The 14,897-nt window shown below is 48.7% G+C and overlaps 1 protein-coding gene across 1 annotated transcript in view; it reads left to right on the top strand.

The window, feature by feature from the left end:
• Positions 1 to 351: 351 nt before the first annotated feature.
• The window catches only part of ANTXR2 (ANTXR cell adhesion molecule 2), a 72,958-nt gene continuing 58,412 nt past the window's right edge, over positions 352 to 14,897 (top strand). Inside the window, exons 1-7 of the mRNA XM_079305507.1 lie at positions 352 to 633; positions 1,445 to 1,516; positions 3,877 to 3,948; positions 9,718 to 9,799; positions 10,752 to 10,859; positions 10,955 to 11,023; positions 11,828 to 11,908. Of these exons, the coding sequence (XP_079161633.1) occupies positions 506 to 633; positions 1,445 to 1,516; positions 3,877 to 3,948; positions 9,718 to 9,799; positions 10,752 to 10,859; positions 10,955 to 11,023; positions 11,828 to 11,908 (612 nt within the window). The 5' untranslated portion in view covers positions 352 to 505. The remainder of the gene's footprint in view (positions 634 to 1,444; positions 1,517 to 3,876; positions 3,949 to 9,717; positions 9,800 to 10,751; positions 10,860 to 10,954; positions 11,024 to 11,827; positions 11,909 to 14,897) is intronic.

Below are 14,897 nucleotides of genomic sequence, written 5' to 3'. Positions count from 1 at the left end.
CTTCCCCATCTCCTCCCGCGGAGGGAAGAGCAAGATTCCTAGTGCAGTCAGTTTCACCTGCACAGCCTGTGGGAGACACACGATCACGGTTAGGACGGGGCTTCTCCTGTTTCCAAATCACAATTCCGTGGCGTTTGTGCAACCCCCAAGCCCCCTCAAGCCCGCGTTAATTTGGGGCTTGCTGTCTGGCACGCGTGCAGCGCTGGCAGCAGCAGCGCGGAGCGGAGCGCGCCTGCCGCGGATGAGGGGACGCCACGGGGACGCACGGCCGGGCGAGCGGGGGCGGTGCGAGCCCGCCCGCCCTGTCCCCCGCCCCAGCCGCCGCCGCCGCCGCCGCCGCTGCGGGGAGGGAGGGAGGGAGGGAGGGAGGGAGGAAGAGAGGGAGGGAGGCAGGGCCGGGCCGGGCCGGGCCGGGCCAGCCGCGGTAGCGGCGGAGAGGGGCGGCCACTCCGGCGAGCGGCAGGACGGCGGCGCCCGTCTGCGCTTTCCGCCGCCCGCAGGCTCCATGGCCGGGGCCGTGCCCTTACTGCTGCTGCCGCTGCTGCTGCTGCCGCCGCTGCCCGCCGGCGCCGCGCCGGCTGCGGGCGAGCCGTCGTGCCACGGAGCTTTCGATATGTACTTCGTGTTGGACAAGTAAGCGGGGAGGGAGCCGGGAGCGGGGATGGGGGAATCGCCGCCATGGGGGATTGGGGGGGCGGCGGCGCTGCTTTTGTTCGGGCGCTGCTTGGGGCTGAGGGGCGGCGCGAGGGGCTCTGAGGGGGCGCGAGGCGCACTGAGGGAGCGTGCGCGGGGGGCGCGAGGGGCGAGGAGGGGGCGCGCGGGGGGCGCGAGGCGCACTGAGGGAGCGTGCGCGGGGGGCGCGAGGGGCGAGGAGGGGGCGCGCGGGGGGCGCGAGGCGCACTGAGGGGGCGCGAGGGGCTCTGAGGGGGCGCGAGGCGCTCTGAGGGAGCGCGCGGGGCTCTGAGGGGGCGCGAGGCGCTCTGAGGGAGCGCGCGGGGCTCTGAGGGGGCGCGAGGAGCTGTGAGGGGGCGCGAGGGGATCTGAGGCGCCGCGCGCGCGGATGGGGGGCTGTGAGGGGAAGCGGCGGGACACGCATCGAGAGGGGCTCGGCGGGAAGTTCGGGAATCCTGGCCGGACCTCCTGAGGGGATGTGGAGAGGGGCCCTTGGAAGTTCTCCCAGCGGAGGCGCGTTTGCGGCCGGAGGGGCTGGAAAAGCGAGCGGCGGCGGCGGCATTTGCCGCCCGGCCCGCTGCGGCCGGGTTTGTGCGGGGAAGTTGGGCGGCCGCGATCGTGCTCGGGGCGAGGGGGGAGCGGGGTCCGGACCACAAACTTATCAGCGAGGGCTGGCGGTACTTCGAGGTGTGTAGAGCCGCGAATATTGTCACTTTCTCCCTGATGTCATCGCAGATCAGGCAGCTGATGTGCTCCGGTTTTTCCCTTCTAGGTCTGGGAGCGTGGCGACGAACTGGCGAGAGATATTTGATTTTGTACATCAGCTGACAGAAAGATTTGTGAGGTGCGTGGTGCTGCTTGTGACAGCCGTGGTGATGCTGGGGTAATTCCGGGCTGTGATAACCCCCCTCCCACACCAGCCCCCGTGCTTTTGCAAGCTCAGAGGAAGCGTTCCACAAACACATTAAAAGTTTAGCTTCTAGGACCCAAATTGCTGGAAAATATTGGAAACTTTTACTTTATTTTCTTGTGCTTAGAGCTCAGCAAAAAGGTGACTATATGTGTCTTTAAATACTCAACCTCTTAAATTACTCTCCGATGCAATTTGATGGTTTTTTAAATTTCCTTTTCAATATACCATATATTCTGATGGGGTACTGCTCAAATTCCGTGTTTGGAGATGTGCATAAAGAAACAGCCTTGAGCACATGTAAACACAGGTGTAAATATATAGTGCCCGTCAAAAGGAAGAGAGCGGTGTTAACAGTGCATTTGTTACAAATAATCATGCTGAGATACTTACATATAATCAACTTTGTTACTGTCTGCAGTGTTGTGGGGCAAGTCCAGCTCCTCTTGAAATAGCTGCTGTAAATCCCAGCTGGCTGCTCTGTGCAAACAGCTGAGGACTGCAGTGCTTTGCTTTAAAAAACCCTACACCAAAATCCAGAATAAACTGAAGGAATCCCCCACCACACACAGGAAGAGATGATGTGGTAGTTTTTGCTGAGGAAAACCAAGCACAGAGTGCAGCTGTAATCTTGGCTTGCTAAAAAAAGGATACATTAGGCTTTTATGATTAAATATTGCTTATTTTCGTCTTGTCAAAAGCAAATCTTCTGTAAACTTACATAGAAAGTTGTTTTGAGAACTCTGGAATTACAAAAAAAAAAAAAAAAAAAAAAAAAAAAAGGAGGAAAAAAGAGAGCGCTCTATACCAAAGCAGGACTTGTTTCGGTCGGTGGTAGAATATTTGCCCCTCCCGAGACAGTGGAAGGAGTTCAGTGGAAATGTTTCAGTTCAGCATCTTCTCCAGCCAAGTGACACTCCCTCTTGCAACACTTGTGTGGAGGGCTGGCTGCATTCCCACCCCAGGGTCCTGATGCTCACAGTGGGGGCATGGACGGGCTGGCTTTGGAGAGAAGGGTTCTGTGGGGATCCTGGAGAAAAGCGGGGTGAAACATAACCTGGAGGGTACTGCATGTGGGGGTGCAGCTCCAGCAGGGAGGCCTTGCAGAAATTGGTAGTGCAGTGATGCAGTTACCAGAGGTGGGGATTGGTTTTGTTTGGTGGCTCAGAAGGGTGATAATCCCTGGGTTTCAGTTCCGGTTAAACGTAGAGCCTCTGAGATTCTGGTATGCAGAGCCATTATAGGCAGACTGCAAGCCTGGGTTTGAAATCCAAAGTCTGGGCAGTTCCGGGCAGACTTGCAGTACTTACATTCCCTCGATGTCAATAATTTTAAGTTGCATCATTGACATCAGTAAACTAAAAACATATGGTCATTCAGCTTTTCCAGTGTTAAGTTCTTACTAAAGCAACCTGAGTAATTAATGCTGATACTCATCTATAGTAAATTACAAAGTTGGTGAGTATATTAAAACTGTGATGAATAAAATTTGAAATCATCCAGGAGAAATGTTACAACTTACCTTGGCAAAATTCCTGTCTTGGCCTCCAGAGCATCAGCCAACTCCCATTTTCCACTGCTCATTAGATAAGATTCCGTGTAGCCTTGTGCAAAGAGACAGGCGACCTTCTGAAAAACAAATTAAAAAAAAAAAAAGATGGAATTCCTGAATAAAATCAATTGATACAGCATTGGCATTTCTCTGGATGCTTTTAGGGAAGGAGTTTTCAAGTGTCACAACTCTCTGGTGAGAGAGACGAAGCCGGTCTCACTCTGGAACACCCTGCAGGCTGCTGTCTTGGGGCTGAGACAGTCCGTATACACTGCTTCTGTGACAGGATCTGATAAACTTAAAAAGAGTTGAAAATAAGACACGGTGTCGTGGTGAACAGAAGGGGAAACTGTGGGTGTCAGTTTCAGACATGGGAAAAGTGGCTGGTTGGTACCCAGGGGAGCAAGAGGGGCCCGAGTGCTGTCCCTGCTGTGGTGTTGCACCAGAGGCCCCGCCAGTTCCATAGGATGTGCCTTACCTTCCGTGCCTGGGCTGGCCACATCACTGGAGACTAGTCGTGAGAGAGAGCAATAATGCTGCTGCTTTGTTTCCCCAGCACCTGGTAAGGAGAGGCTGGGCAGAAGTGCTTTAACTCCTCATTTTGGGGATGTAGTTCAAAAGGACGTTCCTAGGAAGCTGGAGAATAAAGATCGCGTGAATGAGACCTGAGTAAGTGGATGAAACGTTGTGCATCTGTATGTTTATCTGAAATGTGTTTTTGCTTTCTTTCCCTTTCCTAAAGCCCCAAGATGAGACTGTCGTTCATCGTGTTTTCCACCCAGGCACATGTCATTATGCCACTAACTGGAGACAGGTCAGTGCACTGCTTTTTAATTGCCTCCCTCCCTCCCTCCCTCCCTCCCTCCCTCCCTCCCTCCCTCCCTCCCTCCCTCCCTCCCTCCCTCCCTCCCTCCCTCCCTCCCTCCCTCCCTCCCTCCCTCCCTCCCTCCCTCCCTCCCTCCCTCCCTCCCTCCCTCCCTCCCTCCCTCCCTCCCTCCGCCCTTGCTGAGTCAGAGGAGCAGAAGCAGGTACGGAACAATGACCGATATCTCCAAGTGGTGACCAGTCATGAAGCCTCCCCACAGAGCTGGTTCAATTTTGTGACCATATGCCTGGGTAGCCTCATAAAAAAGGGAGGAGAGGAATGATGGGAAACAAATCCCTGATGTTAGCTCTGCCACTGCTTTGAAGAAAAGCTGGCCGGTAGTGTTTTTGTCTCCGTATGACTCTGCATGTCCCTTGGCCCAGTGCGAGAATGATTGTTCCCTTTGCTTTTGTAAAGCAGCATCTATAGAATGGCTGTCAGGATTTTTTCATGTCTAGGAAAAGCATAAAGTCGTAAATAAATGTTTCTCACATTCTCACATAAGGTAGGCATTTTGTGTTGTATTTCCTAGTCTGGACTTCAGGGCCTGTTTTATACAGTGAGGTTGATGCCTCTTGAAGGGTGTGAGATCTTTCGGGCACTACTGTGATGTACAGGTGTGCCTGAACTTTCAGTGCATGGTTTCAAAGGCACTGGAATTCAAGGCTGCTCACTCTGATGATTTCTAAAGCAAGTGAGGATTTGCAGCTATGATTGCTGAAGGATGGGTGGGGGGGAAACAGAAGGGGGAGAAACAGGTAGAGAAGAGAATATTGCAAAAATAATTACCGAACTCACAGAAATTGGGAAATGGTCATGTGGAGCAAGCACTCTGAGCAGAGGACAGTGGCACTGCTGTCAGAATCCTTCTGTGTCCTCTCAGCCTTTTCAAAACCAACACGATCTCTGCTCTCTCCCTTCTGTGCAGAAGCTACTGCGGTGCAGAACCTTCTGAGTTTTGAACATGTGGATACAGCATTTGGGAATCACTCCATAGACTGTAGCAGGGTGGAAGTGAGGTGGTCCATCCTTTCTGCTCCTGTTAATAGGCTCAATGCAAAAAAGTGGCATGCTGTAATTAGTTCTGTTGTGGGTTTGTTTGTTTTAAACAATACATAACAACAAGTACAGGACTTCCTGAAAAGACCTGCCACTCGCAACAGGCACGTGTCATGCTACAGAAATGCAGCTGACATCTGAGATGTCTAAAAACTCAGTTTTGAGCCTGTCCTGTTGCAGCATTTAAAAAGTGGTCTGTCTTGCAAACAGGCACTTCCCCCCATCTGGACTGGGCTATTGGATCTGCTGTCTGTGGGCAGAGACAAGTTTATGAGCACTTTTTCCAGATGGCTTGAGAGGGGTCAGGAGAGGACACTGGAGTCTGTTTGAGGCCTGCTGAAGTCAATGAGATCCTTTCTCTCCATTTCAGTCGGCTGTCAGTGGCCTGTTCCTTATCAGGCCTGAGAGGCAGCGCTGATAGCATGTAGAGCACTTGAAATGCTGGGCAGGATGCTGGAACCCTGCCACAGGGACACAAGAGCCTTTTTTATGGCGTCTCTGGCACACTTGGAGCCACAGACAGATTTGCGTTTTTCTCAGAAGCCTTGTGGAAACCACAGGAAGCACCACTGCACTTCTAGTGGGTTCCCTTGCAGGACCTGTCTCTAGTTCTGGGCTGGCTTATGCTCTCGTGAGTGTGTCAGGGGAAGCAAAGTGGCACCCTGCTTGTTCAGGGGCAATTATGAGGAGAAAGGAGAAGGAGACTGGTAACTGTGGCCATATGTACATAGGCAAGGATGGATAGATACAGTTGGAGCAGCTGTCCTTTTAAATATTAAAGGAGTCAGCAGAAGGAAAAAACGGAGGCTGTCATTGCTCCCAACAGAAGATAAGGATGCTAAGCACACTGCAGTTCTGGGGATGGGTGTTAGTGAGGGTGATTATGGGATATTATGGCCTTGGTTTGTTATGTGCACTTCAGACTTGCAGGCATGTTTTTGCCCTGGCTTACTTGCTAATGCCCAATGTCAGGAAACCACAATTTCTTCCCAGCAGTTAGATCAAAGTAGGGGCAGAATTTTTTGTTTGGAAAGCTGTAGGCTTCTGATTGTTTGCACAAATTCTTGCTGGGTTTACTGCACAATACTGCTGTGGATATAAAGAAGGCCACAGCAGAGCACCAAAGCCCCCAGATTCCCAAATATTTTGTGAGTGTGAGCAGTGCTGTGACTAACTCTGTAAAGAGAAGTCATTGTTAATCACAGTACACACAGAGCTGTAATAAATCCATATAATAATAACAGCTCCCAGGTTGAAAAGCCTTCTTGCACTGGTTAAAGCCCATTTGAGACACACGTTTGTGAGGTTGAGCTGGACACTGTGTAATAAGTGGCAAACAAAAGATTGGTGCACTTACCTTTGTGGTCACTGTTGGAAAGTGAGTGGTTTGGGACAGTGGGTACCCTCAGGAATACCATCCAGCTGGCACAATGTTGCCTTTGTTCTCTTTTGGCCAGCTGGCCAGCAGCAGTCCAGGTTTCTGTGAGCCTGCTTTGGCAGCACTGACTGGTGCCAGTGGCCAGGATGAGCCCTGCTGGCTCTGCCAGGGTAAAACTCCTGCTGGAGACAAACAGAGGTTGTGTTAGTGAGGGTGGAAATGTAGGACACTTGAGAACCTGGTACATGGCCTGTCCTTGTCCCTGACGCAGCAGTGCACTGACTGCTCCTGGTTTCACAGGGACGTGTAAGTCATGGACACATTTGGGGCCTCGGCCACGTGAGCTGCCCTGCGTTGGGTCCAAGGCAGCTTGCCAAAACAGACCCATCTGCAGGAGTGCGTTCTGCTGGCTGCAGAGCTGGCCACGGATGTGGTTCGCATCTGGAGCCTTGTGGGAGGCTCCAAGCTTGAAGCACAGTAATTACTATAAGTGAGTCAAGCCTCTGTAGTATTTAAAAGGCCTAGAAGGCATAAGGCTCCTCCAAACGATGCATCTGAGGAGGCTCATGCAGGGTTTCCTTCCCGCAGTACAACAGTTCGCCTCGTCAGAGATGGAGCCACCCCTCTTTTTGTCAAGGAACACTTCCCCTTTAGGTTTCGCTGCCACGTGTGTGTGTTTTCCTGTTTACTGCACCTCCTTCTTAGCAGCAAACCCCAAGTACCTGTTTTGGTTTGCCTTTGTTTGTTAGGGATAAGCCCGTTGCCTTGCAGCACATGGCCTCACCATAAATACATGCTCAGTGAGAGCCACCATCTCCTGCCAGCGCTTATATGCTCATCACATTGAGATACAATTCAAGATTCCAGCACTTCAATACAGGGGGAAAGCATACAGATTACTGTCCCACACTCAGAGGAGCTAGGAACACTCGTTCTGGAACCTGCATGGATACTAACAGCTGTGTTTGCCTGGCTGCTGCTGGAATAGCTGTCTGAGGCAGTTACACATCTTAGAGAGAGAGCAGACAGGGTAGCTACTAAAAATTAGTTGTGCCTGTGCTGAAACACAGAAATGGGCTGCAGTGCATATGCTGAGTGGGTAAAGGATATTAAATTGCACTTATTCAGCCCAAACACAGACAGGCTGCAAGTTGCTGGTGCTGTTTGCCTCTTCCACCTCTCTCCCTTTTCTGACTTGCCGCACGAAGGCAGTGGCCCTCGGCCTTCGTTAGTGTTCCCAGGCTGCAACGCGGGGTGTCCATGTGCCTCGGCTGAGCCTAGACTGTCGTGGTACTGATGAGTTACACAAGCAGAACTTCCCCTGGGATTTCCGTGGGAAACAGCCTTACAGTAACTAGAGAAGGGGAAGTTGTGAGAGCACTGAGGAGCCGAAGGGGGGTCCTGAGTGCTGTGGCTGGGTAGCTGCTGAGTCCCCTTGTGCAGGACAGCGCAGGCTGGCACGAGCTCCCGTGCCCGGCCTTCACACCAGCCAGGGGTGAGTTTTGGAGTGGAGCCCCCCTCTCCTGCTGGTTCTGGGGCCTTACATCCTGCAACCATCCTGACCTGACATCCAGACCAAGACCTGCTTGGGGAATGCGGGGAGCTAGTTCACATCTGGCTGGGTCTGTCTAGTGCAGCTGTGCCCTGAGGGCAAGAGATGGTGCCTGATTAAATGCAGCTAAAAAAGCTCACGCTACCTAAGGTTTTCATGGAACGCCTCGTAGGCAGAGGCCTGGCAACACCAGAGATTGCTGTGTGACCGGGTCACAAGACATGGCAGATAAATAAAACCGAACTGATTGTACAAAAGCTATTTTTGCAAAATGAAATCTGTTTCAGAAAACTGGGACTTGAGTTACTGCTTGTTTCTTGGCAGCAAAGCACTAACGCCTGTGATGTGCTGCCACTCATTTCTGGCAAGCACCAACTCCGTGGTTTATAATCTGCGTTCATACATAATCACTTGCAAGTTGTTTCTATAGATGCTGCATGTAAAATATTTGGATCAAACAGATTGTATTATCTTACATAACTTGTTCCCTTCCATACATTCAATGCCGCATATCTCTTTTACTCCCTCCCCTCCCGGGTTGTATCAGTGGATCCTGTGATGGGGAGCTTATTCCAGCAATGGATTGTACTTTGGAACAGAGCTGCTAAACATAGAGGAAGCCCATCCGTGGAACAAATGACGAGTGGGTGGCATTCAGGCAGTGTGGCATATGCATTCTTTCTCATTTGGTCTGGCCTAAGGAAAGCTTTCACGCATGCTGTGATGTATTTTCCCTCCATCTCCTCACCCCTGCTGGGTTCCTCTTTCTCACCTACATTTGTCACAGTGTTCTATATATTCTGGCCCAAATTTTGCCCCTTCTTAGTTTTTGCTTATCCTTTCCTAGCATGACATCCCATGGACTTGGCTGAAACCATGTTCACAGAATAATGAAGACCCTTTGGATTTGATTCTTTCAGTAGTCTCTCTGCTTTTGTTGCCCCCACTTGAGCTGATTTCACTGGAAATAATTCCTGTGCTGCAGTCTATAGACTTCTCCCCTTTCAGCCCCATACTTGGTGAGCATCTTGCAGGTGGATCTGCTGTGCTGCTTGTGAAAAATCATGGTGCAGATGTATTCTCCCGTTAAATTTAAGTGAGCTGTGGACCTCTGTGAGATGTCTTATGGAAAGTCGCACAAAAAGGTTGTGACCATCAAAAAAACCTATCCTCAAATCCTACTCTTTTCCCATGGGCACAAAAGATGTCTGGCAAATGCTGCATTTGCCTATTGATTTTTTCATCAGGGCAAAGGTTTTAATTATTGAAGTTGAGTTCTATGTGATTACATTCCTTCATATTGGTCTGGAAGATGGCTGAAATACACCTGCTGTTTTAAGGGTTTTCTTCTTTGCAGTGTGATTGGAAGAAAAGTTGTTTTAAAGTAGCAAAATAGACCTAATGCAACAGAATTTCCACTGGGCTGTGTAATGCTGAGGCTTTGCCGCCTCTTGGCAATATCTGCTCCGCCTGAACATTTTCCTTGATTCTGGCTTTTTGACTCTGAGGCGTATTGTGTCACATAGGTCTGAAATACTTATTCCTGCAGCGCCACTTCTGTCATGAGTGCACAGTCTGCCTCCATGTGGGATCCTATAACTAAAGGCCCTAATTTACAGCTTTTCATTTCAGTTTCTTTGAGGAGAAATCCCTTTTTTCAATTTGTAAATTATACCCTTTCCACACTTCAGGTCACACAAACAATCTCTTACCTTTTTTTCATTCGCAGAGAGAAAATCAAGAAAGGTCTAAAGGATCTGGAGGAGGTGATACCAGCAGGTGAGACATACATACATGAAGGACTAAAACAGGTAGGTTTTGCTCTTCTTCTTGCAATCAGCACATCCTCTGTTCTCACCCTTTGAGTAATAACCTGTAACACACATAGATTGATTGTAAACCTCATGCTGAAATCCTTCTGGTTGCCTGAGAGGTCCTGGGGTTGCCCAGACGCTCTGCAAATGCCAGAGTGCAGAAGATGACAGCAGCTGGCCACATGGAATTTCTCTGACTATCCCCTACTCTGAGAGCATGGGTCTATGCTGTGGATCTCAGAGCTCACCCAGCATCCCAGTGGCATGGTACATAGTCATACAGCTCGGTAGGGCTGCAGGCTGGCTGTGCATTCCAGAGCTCTCCCCTTGGGGAGAGCTTCCTGCACAGAGCAGGGTCTGGAGGCAAATGCTCTTCATTTTGGACTCTCTTAATTATGGACTTCCCAGCTGCTTATATTTTTCTTTGTTCAAATAATGTACTTTTGATGAAAGCCCTGGCCCTGAAGGTAAAGATCTAAGCTTTCATTGTTACAGACAAATCAGTTCTTCCCCTGTGATTGTAGAGCCATGTTTATAGCCAGGATGTGTGTACTGAAAAGCCAGGCAAAGGGAATATTGTTGCTATTAAAAAAAATAAGAAATAGATTTAAGCCATTATTTATGTATCTTGGAACCTACTGACTGCATTTGAAATCTGGGGAGTAGTAAAGGAAATGCTAACAGTGGATTTGAAGAGATCAGTCCTGGAAGAACTGCGTGTTGGTCAGTGACCCCAGTGCTTTGGAGATGGGCTCAGTGGTGGCTGGGAAGGACTGATGAGGGGTTTCCCTGCTGGCAGCGAGTTCAAGGCAGGCAGAGGAGGATTGCCATGAGACAGAGGTTTGAGGATGAGGCTGTTATTTCAGATGTTGTGTTGGATGCTTAGAAGATGCATCATGGTTGGAAGTTTGGGTGTAGCTTTTTAAGGTGGATAATTTGCTGCTTTCAGGCCAATATGCAAATTGAGAATCAAGGAGCCTCGCGGTTCTCTAGTATCATCATTGCACTGACTGATGGCAAGCTGGATGGGCAGATTCCCTTGTACGCAGAGAAAGAGGTGAGCACGAGTGCAGATACATGTCATGCTCTGCAGAGTTTGGGTGCTGCCTGTTCCATTAAAAATGCTTATTTCTCTGCTCTGTGCTGCCACAGGCAAGGAAATCCAGAGAGCTCGGAGCGAGAGTTTACTGCGTTGGTGTCCAGGATTTTGAACAAGAGCAGGTAAGAATAAGAATGTTCCTGTTTTAGAGCACTAGGCAGTACCTCAACCCAGGATTTTACAGAGTTAAGTAGTACAGAAATTTAATTTTACTTACATTAGGCAGCGTGATGTCTTCTCTGGCTCAGGAAACACACTCAGATGTGTATGTAGATAAACAGAACATGTGGGTGTCGTGCTTACTGCCAAGGAGACCCGTTGGAAATCCCCTGGTTCACTAGGAGCTGCCAGCAAGAGGGTGCAGGCAAGCCCCTGTCGTTGGAATGGCAGCTTGGTCAGGGAACAGAGGAGCTGTGGAGAAGATTCAAGCAGCGTATATGTAGCAGTCTTGAGATAAGGAAAAGAACACGGGATTCATGTCCTTCCTTGAAAAGCTGCAGAATTTATGTGTCCTTCTGAAGGCTGTAGCTACTCCTGCTCTGTCAAAGTGGCTTCAGTGGAGGTACATGAAAAGTTTATTCCTGCAGAAGATGCAGAGAGAGGGGTTTTAGTGAAAGGCAGGGCAAACAGGGAAAGTAATTCTGGACAGAGGTACAAAATCACTGCCAAGATACAGGCCCTAGAAGGTTTCTTCAGTGTGGTGCTTGCCAGGATGACGAGCCACTCTTTTGTTAGCTGCAGTTGGCTGTGGTAAGTCCTCCAGTTAGAAAACACTCAGCCATGAGAGAGTGCTAAAGTTTCCTTCTCCACACAGAGGTGATGGGGGCTGCTTTTAGACATCCACTCAAATGTTAAGGGTGTAAAGCAGTGTGAGGAATTCAGTTTGCCAGATGACTCATTTGTTTGCATGCATTTTCTCTCCAAAGCTGGAAAAAATTGCTGATGTGAAAGAGCAAGTCTTCCCTGTCACTGGAGGATTCCAAGCACTTAAGGGAATAATCAATTCTGTGAGTACCAGGCAATGAGTTTTGCATTTCCTCAGGAGTAAAGCATACTCTCCAGTTCTGCTTCCTCTTCTAGGCAGATGTGGTTCCTAAGGCAGGAATTGCAGTAGATGAAGTTCGCTCCCCATTGCCTTAGAGTTGCTGTTCTGTAAATCAGCATTGCTTGTGCCTCCTGCAGTTATTCATGCTCAGACCTCGTGCAGAATTTGGGGACTCCTCACAGGGAGAGGGGAGTTTATGTGGGAACTTCGGGGGTGCTCTAATAAATGACTACTTTGAGTTTAGTCCGGAAAAAACAGACACTGTTACTCTGGGAGACTAGAGAACGACTGCTTAAAATCTGGGGAATAAGTGCAATTTAGGAATCACCCAAACCTTTACATCTACAGACAAGTGTTTTAAACCCATGACTTTACTCACTTGTTATCCCAGTAAGTGGTAAGACTCAGTTCCAATTTTCAGCATGGCATGAGAAACTCCCGTGGGTGAGATGAGGCCATTCAGCTGATTACTGTGGTTTGCTGGAAGGGATCAAAGAGAAACATTTTGGTTGTGACCAGTGCCTTGACACTGTTTCACCTGTATATTAAGACCCCGGTGGTTGTAGACACGAAATTTGTCTCATTTTAGACTGAAGGCTGTCTCTTTTATGCAAGGTTAAAAGTGCTGCTGCATGTAGGCAGCACAGTGCAAACTGTCTTACTGGCAGAAGTCAAAAGCAATAATGAAATCCTTTTCCTGAGAGAGCCCACTATCATTCATTTCCCTTTCCTTTTCTTTTTTTTAAATAACAAAAGGATACTACTCACATAGAGGAAACTGCACAGTCATGAATTTATCACTTCCCTTGAGCAGTGTGGGTTTTGTGAATGCTGTAATGCACCAACTAATTTACTTTGTTACTTAAAATAAATGTAGTTCCAGAATCTTCCTTGAGCTTTCTAAAGAAAGGTAATCAGTCTTTTAATGCATTGACATTTATTCTCCTGAAAACACAGTGGAGCCCATGTGGTACTGCCTAAAACCTTTACTATTTAAAATGTCATTCAGTTCCCTTTGAAGGACTTAGAGGATTCAGCCATGCTGCTGGTGTGAATGATGGAAGTGCTGGTGCTGGGCACTTTTATAAGAGCTGAATGTTTGACCCCATGTGATGGTGTTACAGTTCCAAGGATACCGCTTTGCAAATAACTGTGTTGGGGACAGAGCAGTAAAGACATTGGGGTTTGTTGTTTTCATATGGGGAGGGTCACTGACCTGCAGTGGGCACCTTCTGAGGGGTCAGGGCTCTGCACTCCTCTGGTCCTTGGAGCAAACAGCACAACTCTGGTCGCCTGAGGTCTCTGAGGAGCTCAACTTGAAGTGTCTGTCATTCAAACACACGGAAGGTTAGCATGAGCCAGAGAGTGTCCCATCACATTGCTGCATTCTCAGTCAAGGTGTTTTTGGGCAGTCTCTGGCTAGCAGCAGTGCCAGCCTGCCCCATCTATACCTCCCAGGAACTTTAGAGCACCTTCCCTTGTGTGTCAGCAGGGAGGGAAGCTTTTCCGATAAGATACGGCAGATGGTGTTTGCACAAGCCTCAATCCAGCTTCCTCTGATCCTTATGAAAAAGCTGGCTGTAAAAATCCTAGATTTGGGCATATCATTGCTGTAGGACAGGAGCAGACGCACAGAATGGCAGCGCATTGTTTCAAGGTAACAGCTTAGCAGTGACAGGAGAAGCAAGCGGGTGAACGCTGTTCTCCAGCACACAGGCAAGGTCTGCTTCTGCGTGCTGAGCTCCTGATGGGTCAGCCTTTATTTACAGCCCAGCCACCGGGCATGTCAACACTCAGCCTTTACCACAGAGCACGGATGGAAGGATCATTCAACCAGGATCATTCTGGTTGGTTGGGATTTTGTGTGGGGGGCATTGTTTTGTAGTGCAATGTGTGGTGGCAATATTAATAGGATATTTTGGTATGTTGTAGTTAATACTCAGTTTTCTTTGCAGGGGTTTGGAGTGACAGTGAAAATTTGTTCTCATAACATTATAGCACCGATAAGTAGATTAAATGAACGTGAAATAGAGTTTTCCTTTTTAGTCACTACTAAATTAATTTCAGTTTGTTAGCTAGAGAATACAGACTCAGAGACGCTCATCTAAAGGGAAAAGCCAGTTTCGAACTAGATGAAAAGGAGATGGGTCACAAATATGCAGCAGTATTGCACAAAGTACAAAGTCAAAAGTACAGTTGTTAAAACCTCTGTGAATGTTGTTGAATGATTTCTGTTCAGAAAAAATATTGTCTTCAGGAACGGTAACAACCCAGCATTTTAAACCTCTGAGCAAAACACAACCCAGAGCTGCTGAGTAGGTGATGCAGAAGGCTCTACCACCAGTATTGAGACTATTTGGCTGCTATCCTGTTATATTTGCACTGCATTCCAGGAGAGCCGAACAGTTAGTCTGTGCTAAAAGTCATCACTTCTTTTTTAACACTAACAAATACAGACTATCTGTAGTACCTGCTCCTGCAGTTGCTTTCAGTACAAGCAAGTATTGCAATATCTGTTCTTTGCACAGATACACAATGTCTGTTTAATCATGACTAGGGATTAAGATTCAAGATAGTCAAGATGAACATTTAGAGTTACCTTGGCTTAGATGCTGGAGAGCTTGCACCATGTTTTGCCATGAGTTCTGATAAAATCCCAGGGAAGTGAGACAGGCTGAAGCACCTCCATGCTTTGTGTTTCTGCTGAACAACATCCACGACCAGTTGTGCAGACCTGTGAAGAGGGGGCTGCTTTGCTAGGTTTCCTGCTCTGCAAGCATTGCTCATACCTAGCTAACAAGGTCATAACTAAACAGCATTGTCAGAGTGAATAAATCTGAGCACAACTCTGGAGCTTAAAAGCAAAATGCTGAAGGCAAGTTACTGCACTCTCAGGAACAGTTACTGATGGAGTTTGGCTGATTATTACACGGAGTGTAGCCTTGTGAGTG

The sequence above is a fragment of the Erithacus rubecula genome, assembly GCF_903797595.1.
Source record: "Erithacus rubecula genome assembly, chromosome: 5".
NCBI lineage: Eukaryota > Metazoa > Chordata > Aves > Passeriformes > Muscicapidae > Erithacus > Erithacus rubecula.
Note: the sequence above shows the minus strand (reverse complement) of the source record. Positions and strands in the feature narration are given on the sequence as shown.